The sequence below is a fragment of the Lethenteron reissneri genome, chromosome 10 (assembly GCF_015708825.2).
Source record: "Lethenteron reissneri isolate LAM-NWPU_2019-01 chromosome 10, ASM1570882v1, whole genome shotgun sequence".
Lineage (NCBI taxonomy): Eukaryota > Metazoa > Chordata > Hyperoartia > Petromyzontiformes > Petromyzontidae > Lethenteron > Lethenteron reissneri.
In genome coordinates this window covers 2,423,690-2,444,319 of record NC_083788.1, presented here as the reverse complement: position 1 = coordinate 2,444,319, position 20,630 = coordinate 2,423,690, and the positions used below count along the sequence as shown (strand labels likewise).

The following is a 20,630-nucleotide window of genomic DNA, read 5'->3' as shown; positions in this document are numbered from 1 at the left end:
ATCTGATTTAAGACAGCACAGCAAAACCAGTTTCACCATTCAATTCCGGTCATCCAAGCGAGTAGAATTCAATTACATTGATTCGATGCGACGTTTCTTATGGGATATAATAAGCGACAACATTTGGACTCCAAACCGAGAGAATTTGGGGATGTTTGTGATTTTGTGGCAATAACTCGTCGAGAGGCATCCACATATATGAGTGGTTAAGTTGTGGGACGTGAAATGGACGAGCGACCAATAAAACACTATGTATTATGGGGATGACTGTTTTTTTGATATTCTCAAAATAATACACATGTCTTAATACATGTCACGTGGAGACAGAGAGAGAGAGGGAGGGGCATTCACACCACGAGGTCACGTGGCCCAGGGAACAACAAATCCCCCCCCCCCCTACACCAACTGCCAACATGGACTGGTCTGTCCAAGTGGAGCTCCCTCGCCCCCCTGTCAGACACCAACATGGACTCGTCCATCGCTGGTCCCACCTCCCCCACGGAAAATCATCGAAGTCAACGTACAGTAGGACAGTCCACACAAGCGGCATCAACAACAACAGCAGCAGCAGGTGACGTCCCCGCGGCGTTGGTGCCAGGCTAGGTGCACTCTTAGGCCACGCGAAGTGTCGAAGGCTCGCTGACAGGAGGTCACGGGGCAGAACCCTGCAGGTGCCATGGGGTTGACCGACTCGAGATGGCTGCAGACGCCACCAGCTGTGCCAACTCGCCGCGTTTTAGCCGCCCGCCTCTCCGCTCGTTGTTGTGAGCGTCCCTCACGAGCCTCCTCCTCCACAGAGGCCGATCTTGACACCGCCGGTACCGCTCATCGGCAAGTCCACTCAGCTCCACATCCTCCAACCAGGTACCTTTGTAGACCCGCAGTGATGCCCCATGCCGTGTTGGCAGTCCACTGCTGGATGAAGGCTTCGGGTCGCCACGGTGGCTAGGAGATGTTAACTACCTCGCCCGGTGTGCAGGAGGTCGTGGGTTCGACCCCGACGCCTGCTGCTGCTGCTGCTGCTCTAGATGTGGAGTCTGCGGTGTCTCTCTCCACGTGGTCGCGTGGATTTCTCTCCCGGTGCTGCGGTGTTCCCATCCACATTTAGAGTCGACGTGTTGAGAATATTTGGTGCTCTAAATGTCCACGCGAGAAGCCACTTTGTTGAGCTATCATCTGTGGCCAGGTCGCTTCTTATAAAAGCGCTATGGAGCTCAGTGGGACTTAGGTGGTTAAAATAAAATAACAGTAAAAATAACAGCACCACCACTCCACGTACACAGAACATCTGCCGTGATCCTGACTGCAGTGCTCACCTCGATATGGTCGATGAAAGTGAATTACGTGACGGCCGCTACGTTAAAAGGTTTCGTCACCTTTGGGTGGCATCAGTTGCTGCTCTGGCCCATCGGGAAATGCAACAATGCCTTGATGGAGGCTCCATTGAAGATGCGTGCGACCCTCTCAAGTGGCCGTCTGACCCGAATGTTCGGTCCAACTCGAGCTGAATATCGAGTGGAACTGGGTGACTCTGGGGCTATTTGCTAAAACGCAACAATTTCGATTTAAAGCATTTGTGACTGCAGGGATTCATATTATTGGTTCTTTCGGTAAAGTCACGTAGAAGGAAAATAATAAAGTAATAAAAATAAAACAATTAAATTCTCACGACGTTTCGATTGCAACACAAGCAATCATCATCAGGTGTGAAAACCACAATTTTCTTGCTGTGGGTTTCACACCTGATGATGATTGCTTGTGTTGCAATCGAAGCGTCGTGAGAATTGTATTGTTTTGTTTTCATTATTTTATTATTTCCCTTCTACGTGACTTTACCGAAAGAACCTAGAATTTGAATCCCTGCAGTCACGAAAGCTTTAAATCGAAAAAGACCCCAACATTCGTCAATGATGACCGATTCCATTCATAAAGTGCGCTCTTGCCGCCGTGTGCACTGAGTAGTACTCAGTATTAAACACGCGTTGACTGCTCTATACAGGGTGGGATAGAGATCTCTACTCAACCCTGCAGGGTGACCCCTCTCATAGTGAAGGCGTTCACACTTGAGCTGCGGTTGTCCTGTGCCAGTAGTTGCATCATTAACCGTGTGAAATAATTTTCAAACCATTACTATGAAAATGCAAAATTTTGCAATAAGTTACTTTTCTTGGATTTAACAGAATTCCACAATAGCTCTCTCAATAGCTGTAGCGTTTGAGTTACGATCTTTCACATTTTTTGCGTTGTTAAATCGAATGACTCATTAAACGATAATTAAATGACTACTTAGTGTAGGACAATCATTGAATGTTAAACTAAACTCTGCAGTTTCATTTAATGCTGAGGGTGTTGACAAGCAAAGTAGCGGGTGCGTGGGGTTTAAATTGTCAACTCGTGCCCGCACTGCATCGTGTGGCGGGTTTCTGACAGGAGCAGCATCGCCACGACGCTCTCATTGGCGCTTGGTGAATATCCGTGGCGGGTTCCTTTTCGTTTTTTATTCGTTGAATGAGACGTGACCCTCCCTCACCTGGCCACCCACTTGTGTGTTTGTGTGCCTTCAGGTGTCACAGCAGAGCTATTGCAGAGGGATGCTGCGATTATCCTGGCGTGGGCTAAGCCTAGACAGCGGCCCTCTGTCAATCCACAGCGGAGGTAAGAGCCCCCCACTCTATGTCAGTAAATGGGGGGGGTGGGGGGTGTTTAATCATACTTCACCAGTACGAGTTGGTGTGAAGGGGAGGCAGCCCAAATATCTGTTCAGATGTCACTCAGCACCGACGTTAGCCGTGGCCGGGAATCGAACTTTGATGGCAGCTAAGGGCCGTGCCACCGCTTCACGGGTGAACGGGCTGATTAGATGAGACGATGGCGTTGCGTTTCATATCAGTGGCTACTCCTCCACGTGGCTGGGCGATTGAGAAACCACACCCACAGCAGTGCCCCAGTGTACCGGCACCCCCCCAGTGCTGGAGTCAACATTCTCTGGGCCCCGTTTTTCTTCACACGCCGCCCTGGATTTGGGCCCGGCAAGAAGCGCGTCGCCACCAAACGCGTTACGGTCAAAAGTTGTAAGCGGCAGGTTTATCTAACTTCATATTTGACGACTTCCTCTTCCAAGACCTCCTGGCCAGTGTGGAGGAGTAGGCCAATTACCCTCACAGGGGCTCTCTGCAGCTCCCTCTCGTGGAGGCCCCATTTGCCGGCAGTGGCGTGAACAACCGCAGGGGCTGTACCTTTACCTTCTATCCACTTTTTATATTCAACATTTAATTAGGTCAGCAAGGCGGTGTTGACCTCTTACCCACACACGTTTCTGACAAGTACAGCAAGTGCACGTGTACACAAGTGTACTCCTGTGCTAGTTGCACGCCACTTCTGCTTTTTGTGTTTAGTTTGTTGTCGTTCCCCCACACCTCAGATTAGCACGGTTGGCTGTGTGTGGTGCTAAAGAAGTTAAACATACACACACGCGCATCCACACACACAAACACGTACACACCCATCAACACACAGACATACAAAGACAAACACCCCCCGTATAGCCAAACAGGCTGTTGGGGCAAGTGCTGTTAGGGAGCACACGCACATACACACATACATACACACATAAACACATACACACACACATTTAAACAAACACATACACACACACATCCACACCCATACACACATACACCCACACACAAAGACACATACACACACACACTGCGATGGCAAAGTAATAAATGGAAGCGAGACCAGTTTTGTCACGACAAGTATATATTCATTTCAAGTGCAAATACAAAACGAGGTAGACAAAATCTCTGGAAAACATTAATCTTGCTTTCCCTTCCCACACTTTGAGCTGCTTTTGTACAAACGATAAAAACCCCGAGGAGACCGAATTGTCACCGATCTACATTCACGAGTTCAGAAACCGCTATTTCTGGAGGTATCGTGGATGATGGAAATAAAGTGCTTGGCGAAGTTCATCATTTATCCATACATTTCACGTGGTAACGGCTTGGCGCTACGGTTAGTGTGTCCATTGAAATGTGCACGCCCCGTACATAAAAAAGTAACAGATATGTAGTTTAAAAAATGCCGACGTATTCACAGTTCAATAAATAAATACTTTGCAACAGCGGTTACTTTTTTTAATCCCCGAGACAACGCAAAATAAAAGCCCCGCATTTTACATGAACAGAGACAAGAACCGTACGGGAATACCTTGCACGACCTCACTGAGACCGCACTCCGGCCTCGCGTTGCGGAGGATGCAATCTCGGTCTTCATTTGTAATGGGACAGTTCATTTTGCGGTCACCATCACAATGACGTTCCTGGTGCCAACTCTCTTGACGATTGGCCAGGGAATAAACATCAACCCCAAGACATAATGGGTTGGTGCCGCCTGCATGGATCTTGGCTCCTGTTTCCCAGAATGGCTGGCGTGATTTTAAGCACTTTCGTGCTGGGTGTTTCAAGTCTTCGTGGATTAAAACTTGATTTGAAGCTTTCGTGATTGCATGAATTACTCTTTGGTTATAGTAGGTTTTTACCCTTTAAACTGGTACAAAACTGACACCTTTATACAAGGCATCATGTTTGCAATAACCACAACACAAGCAGTCAAAATGCAAATAAAAAGAAACAACTTTGATAATGATATGCACTGTCCTTGAAGTTGATTGGTCCACACCCGAGACAGTTTTTCTTAGAGCCTAGTCTCCATTGGTGTTGGACCAGAAGACGCCAAAAGGCGTACAACTCAAAAACAGCACACTATCAGAGTATTGAGAGCTCGGGGTAAGCATTTACACTATGAGACCTCCTTTGCCACTGGTAAAGGAGGTCTCATAGTGTAAATACTCTTTGGTTCTTTCGGTAAAGTCACGTAGAAAATAAATAAATTAAATAATAGAATACGACGTTTCGATTGCAACACAAGCAATCGTCATCAGGTAGAAAGCAAACCTAGTGAACTTAAAAATATTTTCTTTCTTCGTGGATTGTGAGGTCAGAGTTGCTTTAAATGTTTTCTATCTCGTCGGACGGCTGTCAGCATTGGACGGGCGTGCATGAGGCCTTGAGCTAGTGATTGCAGCTCTTTATTGTGTTGAGAATGTGGTCGTCGAGTGAGAATGTCGAGTCTAAGGTGATTCCAATGATGTTCAAGTGATTTCAGAGGCTGGTGGTGGAGCCGGCGATGAATACATTTTAGGGGGCGGGCGACGCCATGGTGAGCCTCTACCTGGTGCCTTCGTAAAATGTCTCTCAAAATTAGTTTGATCTTGAGGGGAAGCAAAAGGTTAGACACGTGATCATGGATTTTAACCAGCGACTTATCTTGGTGGGGCGAGTGCCAGTTGTTACACCGGTGGTGGCTGCTGTGCGACCAGAGTGGCGGTGGCTGTGGTGGGACTGGTGGCGGTGGCTGCTGTTGGACTGGCTGCTGTTGGACTGGCTGCTGTGGGACTGGCTGCTGTTGGACTGGCTGCTGTTGGACTGGCTGCTGTGGGACACGCGGTGGCAGCAGCTGCTGTGGTGCTGACGGCGGCTTCTATGAGACCTGCGGCGGTGGTGGTGGTGGCTGCTGTAGGACTGGCGGTGGTTGCTGGTGGAATGGCAGCGGCTGCTGTGAGATCGGGGTGGTGGTGGTGGCTGCTCTGGGACTAGCGGCAACGGCTGTTGCGTGTCTGGCGTTGCCGGTAGCTGCTGCTGCTGCTGTTCCTGCCGTCGCACTTGCAGTGGCTCCGGCAGTTGTTCCCGTTGGGGCGGTCCGACATCTTGGGTTTCTGGAGATAAAGAAGATGATGGCGCTAAAGTCCAAACCGCTCGACATTGGGAGAATGAAACAAAACCGGTCTAAAGTATAAACAAGAAGATCGCTGTACTTCACCATTCCCTTAATATTAAATGATGCGCTGTCAGGGTGTACATTCTCCCTGGGCATTTCCACGCACACAGGACGGCGTTTCCAATCCATCCTTTACCTTGCGCGCCGGTGAGGAGAGCTGCTGTCCGGTAACTGGGTCCGGGGTCTTCCTTCGCCGAGTGGGGCCGCTTAAGGCACGACCAGGACGTCGCCTTGACGTGCTCCAGCGGGCAGTAGCTCTCCGCTGGCGGCGCGTTCAATTCTGGGGACCTGCATGCACGCACCAACGCGTCGCAAACCGTTAACACCTGCCTTTAAAGGAGACACTGCTGCTCGCACAAGACAATATCTTTCCAGTGAGCTGGTCTGGGGGACGGTTGTAAGTGCAGGTTAAAGTGGAGGGGAGAGAATGTGACTTACCGAATATAGAAGAGCACGTAGGCCTGCTTATTCATCACAGCCTTGGTGTCGACATGCCGCACGTTGGAGTCGTTCATGCAGCACCATTGTCCATCGCTGATCTGCGCACAGTCAAAGCACAGCTACACTTGGTTACAATGTTTACACAACTGCACCCAGATTCCTCCGTTGATGTAATAACAACACGCAATACACACTCTAGACAACAAGTTCGTAAAGAGCATCACCCCTTTGTCAGAGCGTGCTACGGTTGCTGTGATGGTGCTGAAGTTACGAAACGATCTGCCTGAATATATCACTGCATGGATGACCTTGGACCAATTTCATCAGAATCAGAATCTTTATTTGTACTGAAAGAATTCGATGATCTACGAAGCTCTTAAACAAATGTCCAGTCGGGGCGGGTCAGAAAGTTACAACAACAACAAACAATACAACACCGATTGGAGTGCAAAGTGTAGAAATGCTATGGAAGTCACTAAATACAAATAAAGTATACACTTTAAGTAGAAATTGCATGAGTGCATCAAGACGCAAGAACATACACAAGACTTTTAATTATTCTTCCCTATCGGACATTGGTAACATTATGGGCGCATTGCAGATGTGCGTTGTTTTTGTTTGATAGTAACGAATGGAATTACCTTATTGTAGCAATAATAATGACCCCTGTTGGAGTTGGCTCCCTTGTGCACCAGCACCGAGTACAGGGAGTAGATCGCGGGCTCGCCCTGAGACGTTGAGGTGAAGGGTTGCATGTCCAGGTGCTCCGGGTAGGTGATGTTCTACAGGCAGCGCACAGGAGGGGGAGGCAGTGCACAGAGACAAATGTTAGGAGAGGAAACGGCAGGGGTGGTGGGGTGGGCAGCAGAGATGGGCACCATCTAAGTTACACGTCAAAGTGACGTGATGTCTCGCTAATTTGAGCGTTGAAGACGGTGCTCATCTCCTGTTCATAGCCCTGAGCAAGTGGTGGAAATTCTACAGTCACATGACGGGGGGCGAGTCTATCTGTCGGACCTATTCCAACATGGAGAGGCATTTTCTCCAGCGTTGAACTGACAAAGGGCTGTCATTAAGTAATTTAATTCGAACGATGTGGAGGGGCAGAATCGTTACCCGGTTGATCTTGACGCCGTAGAGGTTGTACCGCTTGATGGAGACGGTGAGGACGTTGGGCAGGCGGTGGAGAGCCATCGTCTTCGTCGCTTCCCCCTTGCAGCAGCACCTGCACGACAACAACAACGCCAGCCATCGCACGCGTTACCCAACTTTAAACAATAAGTCTACTCTCTTTTTGTTGTTTGTTAATTTTTCTTAATTTCTTAAAATAAAAAATTGTTACTTTTATTATATATTGTAAGTTATTTTCAATGTATTTACATAAAATTTTATTAAAATATTTTATTATAATTTGATTTAATCTGCAGACTTTTGAAGCTACAAATGATTCCAGGGTGTCAACACACGATGCCCAACTCACATTCCGCAGGTGTATTCGTCCAGCGTCTCCTTGTTAAAAAACTCTTCAAATGCCTCCACAAGATCTGATGAGTTCTGTTGGTCGACAGAGTGAAACGCAAATGAGGACTCTAAGAAGCATTCCATGAACATCTGCAGAATGTTATTGTGACGGTAATTCTGAAAACCCGCATCTTGTATGAAATCGTACGACCAAAAAAAGAGATCACGTACGCTACCGGCAGTGTGTTTGGATGTTAAGTGGCTGATTCAGGTAGGCGTGTGTGTGGTGGATGTTGGCACAGCAGGGAGCACAGGTGGTGCATCGGCCAGTCATCTCGGTCAACCCATGGCACCTGGGTCTGTCCCGTGACCTGCCAGCGGGCGTTCGACACTTCATATGGCCTTAAAGTGCACTCAGGCTGGCACAAGCACCGTGGTGACATCACCACCACTTAGTGGCGAATGGGGGTTGTTGTTCACGTATGCGATGTATGTACGTTTAACTTATTTCGCACCGTACGTAGATCTATAACTGTTAATCGATGGCTTCGTCATTGCTTACATTAATATGGAGTGCAATGTCCAGGCACGTGTCAAAGGTGTCGGAGTGGTTGCAGCACTGCATGCACTCCACTGCAAAACACAAGCACACACGCATTAGGAAGGGACGTCACATGTTACTTAGTAAAACTAAATGCACGCTCCCCACTGACATTGGTAATTGGTAGTTTTCACCAACTGGTAAAAGGTTATTCTGTGTTGCACGTGCGTGAGAGTGTGCAAACGCTGCGACGCGAGCACGTCTACACTGTGATGGTGCACTTGCTGCTCGCGGTGAACAAGTTTCTAGAGGAGTGCGCACAACTCACCACGTGATCGAAGGTAACCCCCGAAGATCTGGTAAATGAGGGTGGTAGCCTCCGTGTATCTGTCCAGCCTGCCAGTCACAGAGAACGACACCACACGGTGGTTACAGCAGCAGCAGTAGTAACACATTTACCGGATGCACACACGTGTGTGAGAGTTGCACCATTGCCCGAGCTGTCGATTCACTCTTTCCCTTCAGCACTGCAACGCGTGCTCTGTAGCAACCAAACGTGGTCGCGTCTGCACAGGGCAGCCACCTTCACGGAACAGCCACAGAGCTGGGGGAAAGCTGGCAGCCATCACGCGGTGCTGTTGCCCGGCGCTTTTGTTGTGCTCGGCGTGCCACGTGCCGCTCGTCAACACGAGGAATGTCGTCACGGGGACACCGCACATCGAGACATCAATTTCCCGATATTTATCGGCAATGTGAAATGCACAAACAAAAGATGGCCCACGTCAGGGCCAAGGTGAAAGAACCGTGGTGTCAGCAGGGCCGGTCCTCTGCATCTCCCAGGTGTTCACACAAAAGTGTGAGTAGCTTTTCACAGACGTTGAAGTACAATCGTGCAGAAAACCGAGAGGAAGCCGTGAGGTACCAAACTGCAGAACGACTGCCGCATGTTGACTGGCGCGCAGTACTCACTCGCTGTGGCCATAGAGGCATGAGGCTTGCATGCCATCTACCACGTATCGCAGAAACTCGTGGGCATCTTCCTGTCTCCCAATGCGCAGGTGTTTGGCAATGCCTGCAGAGAAATGGACATGGGGACAAAGTGACAGGTACAGGATCTGATGACATCCTTAAAGAGCTCCCCAACATATATGGCAAAAGGAGTGGTGCAAAGGACTTGGAACACAGATGGAGAAAGATCGCGGGGGATAACTTCTCCTGCGAGTGCAAGTGTGAACGTAGTATTGGGACTCACGTGTGATGTTCTTAGTTATGACCTTGGGTGTCAGCACTCTCTGCGAGTTGTTGAACGTGCTGACAATGTGATGCTCCATGACACACATCAGGCAAAAGTCGCTTTGTTGGCCTGCGAACGAGAGCACAGGTGGCACAATCCGTCAGCGCACGCCACTTGCACTCAGCCCAGCTGGGGAGTAACAAGAAAGGCTAGAATCCTGGCACCAGCAACAATCGCAATGAATGTTGCGTCTAAGTACCAATTGCATCACATCTGTCCGACCTATTAAAAATTATCGCCACATGTGCTCGTGTTTATCAAAATCATAATATTTATACTGGTGGAATCCGATAAGCTAAGAGGTTTTGTTTAAAAAATGTCGAGTAGGGGCACTGGGTCAGAACATTACAACACCAAACAATACAAAAAACGATCAGAGTACAAAGTATTGGAAAGGTAAACAAATCACCTTTTAAAAATCTACAAATAAAACTAAACTTTTTTTTCATCTTCCCAGATAAAGCCCACTGAGCTATTAGCTTCTTCAGAAGCGACCTGGACCACAAATGATAGCTCAACGAAGTGGCTTATCACGTGGGAAATGTATCGCAGCAAAATAACTGACATAATAACCTAACCCATGGGTAAACGAGAGTGCCAGGGGGGAGGGTACTTACAGGTGCTGCAGTGCTCTTGCAGCAGCAGGTAGTTGGCGAGCGGCGGCGTGTAGGCGAGGCACTGCAGCGTGGCGTTGAGGAAGCAGGTGTTCCCCAGGTTGCGCAGGCCGGCACCCTTGCAGACGTCGCTCTCCCACCGGAGGTTCAGCCGCTCCGGTGCAAACAACGAGAGCCGTGCCGCCGGAATGCCGTCGTCCTCCTCTGCACAAAGGGTCGGAAGCCGGTGTCATCGCAGAGCGCTGCACTGCCGATGGGGCTGGCGTGGATATTCAGTAGCCCCAGCCAGCACCCGTACTGCTACTCTTAACCACGAAGATTTTGCTCCACATTTAAGTGTCAGGTTCAAGTTCGCGAAAAATATAATTTGCCTGTCGCGTTGGCTGCTGGGTGTTTTGAGCTCCCCGTGTTACTCGTGAACGGCAACAGCAGTGGCTCCAAAGCGGCCCTTGCGTTGGTGGCTGCCACCCTAATGAGATGCCACGACGTCGCGTGATTGCACACTCACCTTGGGGTGCAGGCACAGACACGCTGATGTTCTCTGTGGCTGGTACAGGGGAGGGCTCCGGCCGGCCATGGGGAAGGCAGCAGGGTTGCGTGCAGAGCCACTCGTCGGCCGCCACCAGCACCTCGTTGGACGAGGTGGGGGCCAAGACCGTGAGGTCGTTGCCGGACGAGGTGCCCTCTGCTCCGCACGCCACAGTCGTGGTTGGGTCCTGCCACACAACGTAGTCAAAACATCCACAATTGTTCCTCCCATCTGGACTGGGATCCCAACACACGCGGGACTGTTTTATCACCAAAAGAAATACAATTTTAGTCCATGAACCTATGGGCGATCTGCATGAATTGTCTCAGAAGCAAAAATATATTTACAGTATACACCTGTATTTTTAAAGTAACCCCAAACTCACTTTAACTCGTAAAATATTATATGAAGAACGGCCATTTACTAAAGATGAACTAATTCAATTTGTTGTTATGCATGCGAGAGAGAAGGCAGCTGTAGTTTAAAAGAGGTCATAAATGCATTTCAGAAGATAAATCGAGCATTCATGTTAATCAAATTAATTTTTAACATTTGTTAAAATTAAACTAAATAATCATCCGTGATTTGTTCAAATAAATACACTAATCCTGATTTTTCGGCCACCCTCTTACAAACGACGTCATGAAGGGCCAACTGTGATGTGCTCTGAAAAAGGGGCATTAACTGAAACGTCGCTTTTATATATTTAAGAATACTTTATATATGTAAAACACGTTTTTATCAAAGTCAGAATATTTATACGGGAGGAATCCGATGAGCTATAAAGCTCTTTTTCACAGATGTCCAGTCGGGGCGGGTAAGAATGTTACAACAACGAACAACACAAACATCATAGGAGTGCAAAATACAAGTTGGCCCAAAAGTTAAGACACAGGGTTACTTAATTTATCTTAACACTGACATTACATAGTTCTCATTATTTGTTCTTAAAGTTAACAATTTAACTATCATTAATTTTGATAACATCCTCTGTGACTAGTTCAAATAAATACGGTAACTCTGTGTCCTGACTTTTGGGGCAATTTTATATAGGCGACGTTATGTAATTGATGTGATGTGCTCTGCAGAAGGGCCATTATCTGAAACGTCGCCTATCATTTTCCTGTAACAATTCCCCCCACTCGTGCACTCCCAGCGTTGTGATTGGCTGAGTGGCACCAGCGGGCCCCGCCCCGCCCGCCACCCAGGGCCCCGCCCCCTCACCTGAGGCTCCGCCCCCAGACGCGGCCCCGCCGCCGCCTGCGCGGCTCCCGTCAGCTCCGGCACGGCGACCCGCGCCGCGCCTCGGGCTTCATCCGGGGAGGGGGTCCCGGGCACAGCCCCGCGGGATCCCTCGCGGGGGTCATCATCTGCAAGAAGGAGGAGCACAGCGATCACATTTTGTACTTCGGACAAACACACGGCTCTACATTTCCCACGAAAGTTTAACATGGCACTGTTCAGTAGCCCCAGCCAGCAGCACCCGTGCTGCTACTCTTAACCAGAAAGATGTTGCTCCACATTAAAGTTTAAATCTCAAGGTAGCGAAAAATGTGATGCGCCTGTCACGTTGACTGATAGGTGTTTTGAGCTCCTCGTGTTACTCGTGAACGGCAACAGCAGTGGCTCCACAGCGGCCCATGCATTGGTGGCCGCCACCCTAACGAGAGGCCACGAGGTCGCGTGGTCGCACACTCACCTTGGGGTGCAGGCAGCACAGACACGCTGATGTTTTCTCGTGCTGTGGCTGGCACCGGGGAGGGTTCCGGCAAGCCATGGGGAAGGCAGCTGGGTTGGGAGCAGAGCCTCTCGTCTGCCGCCGCCAGCACCTCGTTGGACGAGGTGGGGGCCAAGACCGTGAGGTCGTTGCCGGACGAGGTGCCCTCTGCTCCACACGCCACAGTCGTGGTTGGGTCCTGCCACACAACGTAGTCAAAACATCGACAATTGCTCCTCCCATCTTGACTTGGATCCCAACACACGTGGGACTATTTTATCACCAAAAGAAATACAATTTTAGTCCACGACCCGATGGACAACCTGCATCAAATGTCTCAAATATATAAACATAATCTATTTTTAAAGGAACCCCAAGCTCACTTTAACTCGCCAAATAGTCTATGAAGAAGGGGCCATTGACTAAAGACGAACGATTTCAGTTCGTCGTTACGTATGCAAAAGAAGGAAGCTGTAAACTTTTTAAAGATATTAACTTAATTTCAAAAGATAATTCGTGCATTAATCTTGAACTAAATAACAATCTGTTATTTGTTAACACAATTATAACCCGATGTGTCCTGATTTTTGGGCCAGCCTCTTATTAGCGACGTCATGAAGGACTAACTGTGACGTGCTCTGAAGCAGGGCCAGTGCCTGAAACGTCACCTGTTATATATTTAATCATACAGTATATATTTCGATTTAAAGCTTTCGTGACTGCAGGGATTCATCTTTTTGGTTCTTTACATTAATTACAGATAATAATAATAATGTGTAATTAATGTATACTGTATGGTAAAGTCACGTAGAAGGGAAGTAATAAAATAATAAAAATAAAACATAAAATAATTCTCACGACGTTTCGGCCACAACGCAAGCAGCCGTCCTCAGGTGAAGAACAGGTCTGTCGAGAAGACAGAGTCTGAATGACAACCCCAGGCTTGGAGCGTCTTTTTAAGCTGGGTTGGAGGGGGGGAAGAGCGCCTTGACAAAATAGTTTGCATATCAAGAGGAATTTAGCATATTTATGGGAAATGCGTAGGAGGTGGGCTGGGGGGTTTCAAAGTCATATTATGCCCATGCATTACGCAGGATTAGCAGCATCAAAGAGAGGGGGTAGGGGGTAGCATTAACAAAGGGTGGGAATGTTAATGCTACCCCCTACCCCCTCCCTTTGATGCTGCTAATCCTGCATAATGAATGGGCATAATATGACTTTGAAACCCCCCAGCCCACCTCCTACGCATTTCCCATAAATATGATAAATTCCTATTGATATGCAAATTATTTTGTCAAGGCGCTCTTCTTCCACCTCCAACCCAGCTTATATATATGCTAAATTCCTCTTGATAGGCTTAGATTAAAATTGTGACTAATTATTCGTTTGTTGTGAGACGAAAAATCAATGTTCTCCCTAAATATCCCCTGTGTTTGTATTTTATCTTTGCGTTTTGACACCCTCTATTATTGAATAATAAATAAACTATTCAGTTAATTTGTGCGAGATAATAGGTTTTTTTTTTACTTCCAATAGAAATTGAAATAAAGGAGCAGAATCTGCTTTGAATTTGAACTCAGTGCAGTTTCACTTTGATGACTTTTGCTCGCACTTACGGTGAACATTTGTTAAAATGAGTGAACACCGACCTTTCCCCTTGCGATCAATAATCAATATTCACTTTTTTTAATTCACATCAATTCAGAATCCAGTAAGTTATTGTAACTGAACAGGGGCGTCCACCCCTTCATGAAGTTGAACCAGGCGGCCGCATGGGGCCCCAAGTTAAGTGGGGCGCCAAAAATTCGAGCAAAACACATTCCTGCGGAGGGAGCTGGTAGTAACGGTCAATGGCCAGGGTCAACGGCAGCGTGGTGTATTCCGCAAATATGCCCGACTGTGAGGGCAGGCACAAGCCGGTGTGAGTAGTTTAAACGTTGATACAGGTTGGCACAACAGGTTCCACACTGCCCACCAGGGATTATTTGTCTGTCGTGCATCAAAATGCAGCCCACCCATGCCCCCCCCCCACCGACCGCCGAGCAAGGCCACGATTGGTTGAGGATGTCGGGGAGGGTGGGGGGAAGGTAAACACGCCCAATCATCCAACTTCCCTCCCCCCCCAAAACGCCGAGCGGGGCGGCCACTGGTAGAGGTGGGGTGTAAACACGCCCACTCATGCAATCCCCTCCTTACAGAACACCGAGCAACGCCGCGATTGGTTGACGATGTCGGGGAGGGTGGGGGGGAAGGGTAAACATGCCCACTCATCCAACTGCCCCCCCCCCGAACGCCACGCTGAGTGTGAGAGTGTGTGTGTGTGAGTCTGAGAGTGTGAAAGTAAGTGTTTGTTTGAGTCTGAGAGTGTGAGAGTGTGTGTGTGTTAGTCTAAGTGTGAGAGTGAGTGTATGTGTGTGTGAGTCTGAGAATGTGAGAGTGAGTCTGAGAGTGTAAGGGTGAGTGTGTGTGTGAGTCTGAGAGTGTGAGATGTCAGTGTCTGTGTGCGTTTGAGCGTGAGTGTATGTGTGTGTGAGTCTGAGACTGTGAGAGTGTGTGTGTGTGAGTCTGAGAGTGTGAGAGTTTGTGTGTGTGTGAGTTTGACAGTGTGAGAGTGAGTGTATGTGTGTGTGAGTCTTAGTTGCCTAGAGTGTTATACAGGTAGGAACAACAGGTTCCACACTGCCCACCAGGGATTATTTGTCTGTCTGTCTGTCGTGCATATCCGGAATTCTGCCCACCCATGCACCTCCCCGAGGCCTCGGCAAGGTAAGGTAAAAGTTAAAAACAAAAAACAACGAACCTACCTTTACCCTACCTTCTACCTTACCACAATACAATTACTCTACCCTTACCTTTTACCCTTTAGCAGGTAAGGTAAAAAGCAAGAGCCTACCTTTTACCCTTACCCCATACAAATTACCCGATTACAGGGTAATTACTAGGGTACTACACATGAAAAAGGTTAATAACGGTAAATGCTAGATAGCGCGCTTTATTCATATAGAGTACTCTCGATGATTCCAATTTTACACGCTTGTTGTCATTGTTGTCGTTGTCGTCATTGTCATCGCTGTCATATCCTCAAATCTTGTAACTCAATTTTAACCCACTTCCTAATGTGGTATCGACTGCACACTTGGTATACTTATGGCATACTGATGACAATACTATATTCTATCATTAAAAAAAAAAATTTACATGATTTTTTTTATGTTATGTTTCGGCTTGGGTCTATTTGTCCACGCTCAACTGACGTTGGCTGTAAATCACCACGGTCCCTTACGTTATGGCAAGCTTCGGGGCCACTTCCTGGAGTCGTGGAGTTCTGTTATTACTCGTACATTTAATGAAAGCGTGTTTTAAAAAAATATTTTTTAAAATTACATATTAAATGGAGGCCATGGACTGTGCCATGGAGCTTTTAGCGGTAAACAAGGTACCGTATTTACCGGGTAATACTTCGCGCTACCTTTACCCTACCGGGTAATTCTTCCGAGCTACCTTTACCCTACCCTTGACCTTACCCCTTGGCATGTTGACACCTTTACTCTTTTACCCGGTAAAAAGGGTAAATTACCTTACCTTGCTGAGGCCTACTCCCCACCGAACACCGAGCTACGCCACGATTGGTTGGCGATGTCGGGGAGGGTGGGGGGGGAAGGGTAAACACGCCCACTCATCCAACTGACCCCCCCCCCCCCTGATCGGCGCGCTGTCCAACCAAGTTCCTACCTGCCCACTCCGAAGGAACGTGTTAGGGCACCACGGGGTGAGCAGCCCCTCCCCACCCAGCCCCACCCCTCCCACCCTCCACCCAGCCCCACCCTCCCCACCCAGCCCCTCCCAACCCTCCCCTCCCCACCAAGCCCCTCCCCACCCAGCCCCTCCCCACCAAGCCCCACCCTCCGCACCCAGCTCCTCCCTCCTCACACAGCTCCTCCCTGCACGACGGACGGACAAAATAATCCCCTGTGGGCTGGTGTAACCAGGAGGTTACTACCAGTAAACATACAAATAAAATAACGACGATGTCATTATTTCAATTCCTGTGCGCATACAGCGGGAATATGAATTACAATTCACTTCTCAACATTCCTGAGAATGTATTGGTTGGACAGACGGGCGAACGGACAGACCGAATCATTATTCCTCTGTTTAAAAAAATTTGCTTAAAACATTAAGTTATCATCATACCTAAAATCGGGGCAAAATGTTTCCCAGTTTACCAGAAACCTCAGCCTGGATCTGCCCTTGGGGTTTGGGGGTGGGGCCGCCCATTGGGTGGTTGGCCGAGGGCGTTGCCAGTTGCTGGCAGCAGCTGCTCTAGGGCCGCTCCTCTCACTGAGTGCAAATTCATTTTGGTAAAAGCGATTTTCTGCTCACGTTTTGAGCGAAAACTGGTGAACACAACGACGCGTCCTTCCGGGTTATAAACAGCTCATTTTTTAGTATTCACATCAATAGGGAATCCAGTAAGTCAATACTTATAATAATAATAATGTAATAATTACCAAAACAATTGCGCATTTGCAACAAACATAAGTCAAGAACCGCGTGTTTACATTGTTTCATTCACTCTCACAGGTGAGAAAAAAAATAAAGGTTTGCAAAACTAATTTTCGATTGAAACTTTTCGTTTACTTTCTTCCCGACAGAAAGGAAACTCCAACAGCTATTAGAATGATGAAGGTGATTTACAATTTTTCATTCTTTATTTGCAGGTTTGTTATACATTATTCTCGGAGAAGATAAAATTACATTCGGTACGTCACATTCCGTAATTTTGAGTTCATTCAGATGAATCCAGAAGAGTCGCAGACGAAAGAAGACGTCGATTAAACGGAGGAAGACGGCAGAGGTGGCGTCATCGACAAAGTCACAACACAGTGGATCGTTTACGACGTGAAAATACCCGTCACGTGACGGGCAATTACGCGATGCTTCCTCACCAGGACTAAAGCGGGAAGTTATTTTTCCCCAATTACATTCCTTAAATAATGATCAAATAGAGCAAGTCAAGATCTATAAGTATCTTGGGGTCATCCTTGATTCAAAACTGAATTTTGAAGATCACATTGATTATATTGGTAAAAAGACAGAAATAGGTTTTCTGTATCGACACCAGCACTGCTTCCACCCTATGTTCCGTTTGGAATTGATAAAAGCTACCGTACTGCCTCTACTTGATTACTGTGACATCGTGTATAAATCAGCCCCAAATACTGCACTGAAGAAGCTTGACTCAATGTATCACTCGGCCTTAAGATTTGCACTGAACTGCCCATATAGGACTCACCACTGTGATCTCTACATTGGGTCAAACTTAACATCTCTTAATGTTCGACGGCTTGTGCACCAGATCTTTTTGATTCATAATGTACTTCCAAAAAAATCCGCAGATTATCTGCGGGATTTCCTCTCAGTTTCAAAGAACAAATTTGACCTAAGGTCTTCGCTCATTTACCAACTTCAGATTCCCTATTGCCATACAAATACTGGAGGAAGGGCCTTTTCTATTGATGCCCCCAGGGTCTGGAATGCTATTGCCAATAAACTGCAACTTGAATCACTACCTATGATATCTTCACTCAAAACTGCTCTAGAGGAGATGTACACCCCGAGCTGCCACTGCTATTTAGTGGCCTAAAATAAAATGTTTCACTCCGGACTTGCATCCCACTGGGATTTTTGCACACAGCGTGGTGTACGGTGCTTTCTGCAATGTTTTGCCGTCTTTTCTTGGATTTTCTGTTTGCAAATAGTCACATAGTCACTTTAAGATGTTTTCTTGTTCATGTTTTTTTGTTTGTTGTGGTTGCACCCGATTCAAGAGCCGAATGGCTCACAGGGCTATACCTAATAAATGAACTTGAACTTGATGTTATTATTAATATCTATTTTTCTTCTTCATTTTCAGATGACATTGAAAACATGGACAGGAAATTGACCAGAGACGAACGAGTTTGATTGTCATTCGTATGCAAAAGAAGGCAGCTGTGATTGCTCATTCGTACATCGTGCATCAATGTAAACAGAAGTCAGTTTTAACATTTGTTAAAACAAACAACATAATGCTTTGTTACATGTTAAAATAAAATGATGACACTATGTGGCATGACTTTTGGGCTACCCTCTATAGGTGACGTTGTGAAGGGCCAATTGTGATGTGTTTTGCAGAAAGGCCATTGCCTGAAACGTCAGCTTTTTATATCTAACCACACATGATATATTTATTACACATTATTATCAGAATCAGAATAGATATTTAGACTGGAGGAATCCGATGAGTTATAAAGCTCTTTCGTATAGGTGTCCAGTTGGGGCAGGTAAGAATGTTACAACAACGAACAATATCAACACATGATAGGAGTACAAAATACAGGTTGGCCCAAAAGTTTCATTCATCGTGCCACTGAAATTGCAACGTTTTAAGCATTTAGTCTAAAAGTTAACATTTTTTTTGTTATTATAATTAATACCATGACAAAACAATCCTCTGTGATTTGTTTAAATAAATCAATAAGATCTGTGTGTCCTAACTTGTGGGCCACTCTCTATCGGCGACGGTATGAAAGGGCAAACAACTGTGATGTGCTCTGCAGACGGAACATTGCCTGAAACGTCACCTATCATTATCCAATACCCACCCCAGTGTACTCCCAGCGTTGTGGTTGGTTTAGCGGCCCCGCCGCCGCCTGCGCGGCTCCCGTCAGCTCCGGCACGGCGACCCGCGCCGTGCCTCGGGCTTCATCCGGGGAGGGGGTCCCGGGCACAGCCCCGCGGGATCCCTCGGGGGTGTCGCCATCTGCAAGAAGGAAAAGAAGCACAGCGATCACATTTCGTACTTCTGGGTCTACATTTCCCATTATAGATAAAACATGGCCCCAGCCAGCACCCGTCGTGCCACCATTAACCAGAAAGATTTTGCTCCACATTGAAGTATGAAGCTCAAATTCGAGAATAATGTGATATGCCTGTCACGTTGTCTGATAGGTAGTTTAAGCTCCCCGTGTTACTCATGATGGGCAACAGCAGTGGCTCCAAAGTGGCCCTTCTGTTGGTGGCTGCCACCGTAACGAGAGGTCACGAGGTCGCGTGGTCGCACACTCACCTTGGGGTGCAGGCAGCACAGACACGCTGATGTTATCGCGTGCTGTAGCTGGCACCAGGGAGGGTTCAGGCCAGGCCATGGGGAAGGCAGCTGGGTTGCAGTGCTAGAGCATCTCGTCGGCCGCCACCAGCACCTCGTTGGACGAGGTGGGGGCCAAGACCGTGAGGTCGTTACCGGACGAGGTGCCCTCTGATCCAGCTGCCACAGTCATGGTTGGGCCCTGCCACAGCAACACAGTCAACACATCCACAATTAATCCTCCCATCCGGACTGGCATCCCAACACACGTGAGACTGAATTATCTTCAAAATGAATCAAATTAAGTCCATGAACCGATAAGTGATCTGCATTAAATGTCTCTGAAATATATATAGACGATAGACTTTTTAGAGGAACCCCAAACTGACAAAATATTCAAAGAAGTTGCCATTGACTAAAGACGAACGAGTTCAGTTCGTTGTTATGCATGCAAAAAAGGTAGCTGTAATTTAAAAAAGGTGCTAAATGCATTTCAAAATGGTAATGGATATCAGTTTTAACATTTGTTAAAAATAAACTCAATGACCCTTTGTGATTTGTTAAGATAAATACAATAACTTTGCGTGTCCTGACTTTTGGGCCACCCTCTACAGGCCACGTTATGAAAGGGACAACAACTATGAATGTGCTCTGCAGAAGGGCAATTGCCTGAAACGTCGCCTATCATTATTTTGTAAGGACCCCCCCCCCCCCGTGCACTCCCAGCGTTGTGATTGGCTGAGTGGCGCCAGCGGGCCCCGCCCCGCCCGCCACCCGGGGCCCCGCCCCCTCACCTGAGGCTCCGCCCCCAGACGCGGCCCCGCCGCCGCCTGCGCGGCTCCCGTCAGCTCCGGCACGGCGACCCGCGCCGCGCCTCGGGCTTCATCCGGGGAGGGGGTCCCGGGCACAGCCCCGCGGGATCCCTCGCGGGGGTCGCCAACTGCAAGAAGAAGGAGAAGCACAGCGATCACATGTTACACTGCGGACAAACACACGGCTCTACATTTCCCACTGGAGACAGACATGGGCCTGTCGATCGCTTCAGAAGAACTAAATAGCTCAG

General features: G+C 47.8%; 2 protein-coding genes and 1 long non-coding RNA gene across 3 annotated transcripts; 1 reads left to right on the top strand and 2 right to left on the bottom strand.

Moving 5' to 3' along the window:
• The first annotated feature begins 506 nt into the window (after nucleotides 1-506).
• On the top strand, nucleotides 507-5,587 carry LOC133340818 (uncharacterized). Its single transcript, XR_009754945.1, has 3 exons — nucleotides 507-864; nucleotides 2,565-2,655; nucleotides 5,384-5,587. It is a non-coding gene; the product is annotated as an uncharacterized LOC133340818 (long non-coding RNA).
• Nucleotides 3,751-8,371, bottom strand: LOC133340810 (ubiquitin carboxyl-terminal hydrolase 36-like). The gene is made up of 7 exons (XM_061549226.1): nucleotides 8,306-8,371; nucleotides 7,763-7,836; nucleotides 7,399-7,507; nucleotides 6,924-7,064; nucleotides 6,280-6,380; nucleotides 5,978-6,129; nucleotides 3,751-5,779 (listed from the first exon to the last, which is right to left on the bottom strand). The coding sequence occupies exons 1-7, from the start codon at nucleotides 8,366-8,368 to the stop codon at nucleotides 5,265-5,267; spliced, it is 1,155 nt and encodes a 384-aa protein (XP_061405210.1). The 5' UTR covers nucleotides 8,369-8,371; the 3' UTR covers nucleotides 3,751-5,264.
• Nucleotides 8,372-9,249: 878 nt separating this feature from the next.
• LOC133340707 (ubiquitin carboxyl-terminal hydrolase 36-like) lies at nucleotides 9,250-19,760 on the bottom strand. The gene is made up of 8 exons (XM_061549097.1): nucleotides 19,724-19,760; nucleotides 19,082-19,243; nucleotides 12,421-12,606; nucleotides 11,976-12,091; nucleotides 10,701-10,908; nucleotides 10,196-10,396; nucleotides 9,537-9,647; nucleotides 9,250-9,356 (listed from the first exon to the last, which is right to left on the bottom strand). Exons 1-8 carry the CDS (start codon nucleotides 19,758-19,760, stop codon nucleotides 9,250-9,252), a joined length of 1,128 nt encoding a protein of 375 aa, XP_061405081.1.
• Nucleotides 19,761-20,630: the final 870 nt, after the last annotated feature.

Bases quoted from the DNA above. Each gene is read 5' to 3' on its own strand.
- LOC133340810 (XM_061549226.1), bottom strand. From the start codon at position 8,368: ATGCAGTGCTGCAACCACTCCGACACCTTTGACACGTGCCTGGACATT. The intron at 7,508-7,762 runs GTGAGTTGGGCA...GTTGTCGTGCAG, and splicing joins GACGAATACACCTGCGGAAT to GTGCTGCTGCAAGGGGGAAG. The intron at 6,130-6,279 runs GTAAGTCACATT...GCGTGCATGCAG, and splicing joins TACGTGCTCTTCTATATTCG to GTCCCCAGAATTGAACGCGC.
- LOC133340707 (XM_061549097.1), bottom strand. From the start codon at position 19,760: ATGACTGTGGCAGCTGGATCAGAGGGCACCTCGTCCG. The intron at 10,397-10,700 runs GTGAGTGTGCAA...CCCTTTGTGCAG, and splicing joins GTCTGTGCCTGCACCCCAAG to AGGAGGACGACGGCATTCCG. The intron at 9,357-9,536 runs GTGAGTCCCAAT...ATTTCTCTGCAG, and splicing joins CATAACTAAGAACATCACAC to GCATTGCCAAACACCTGCGC.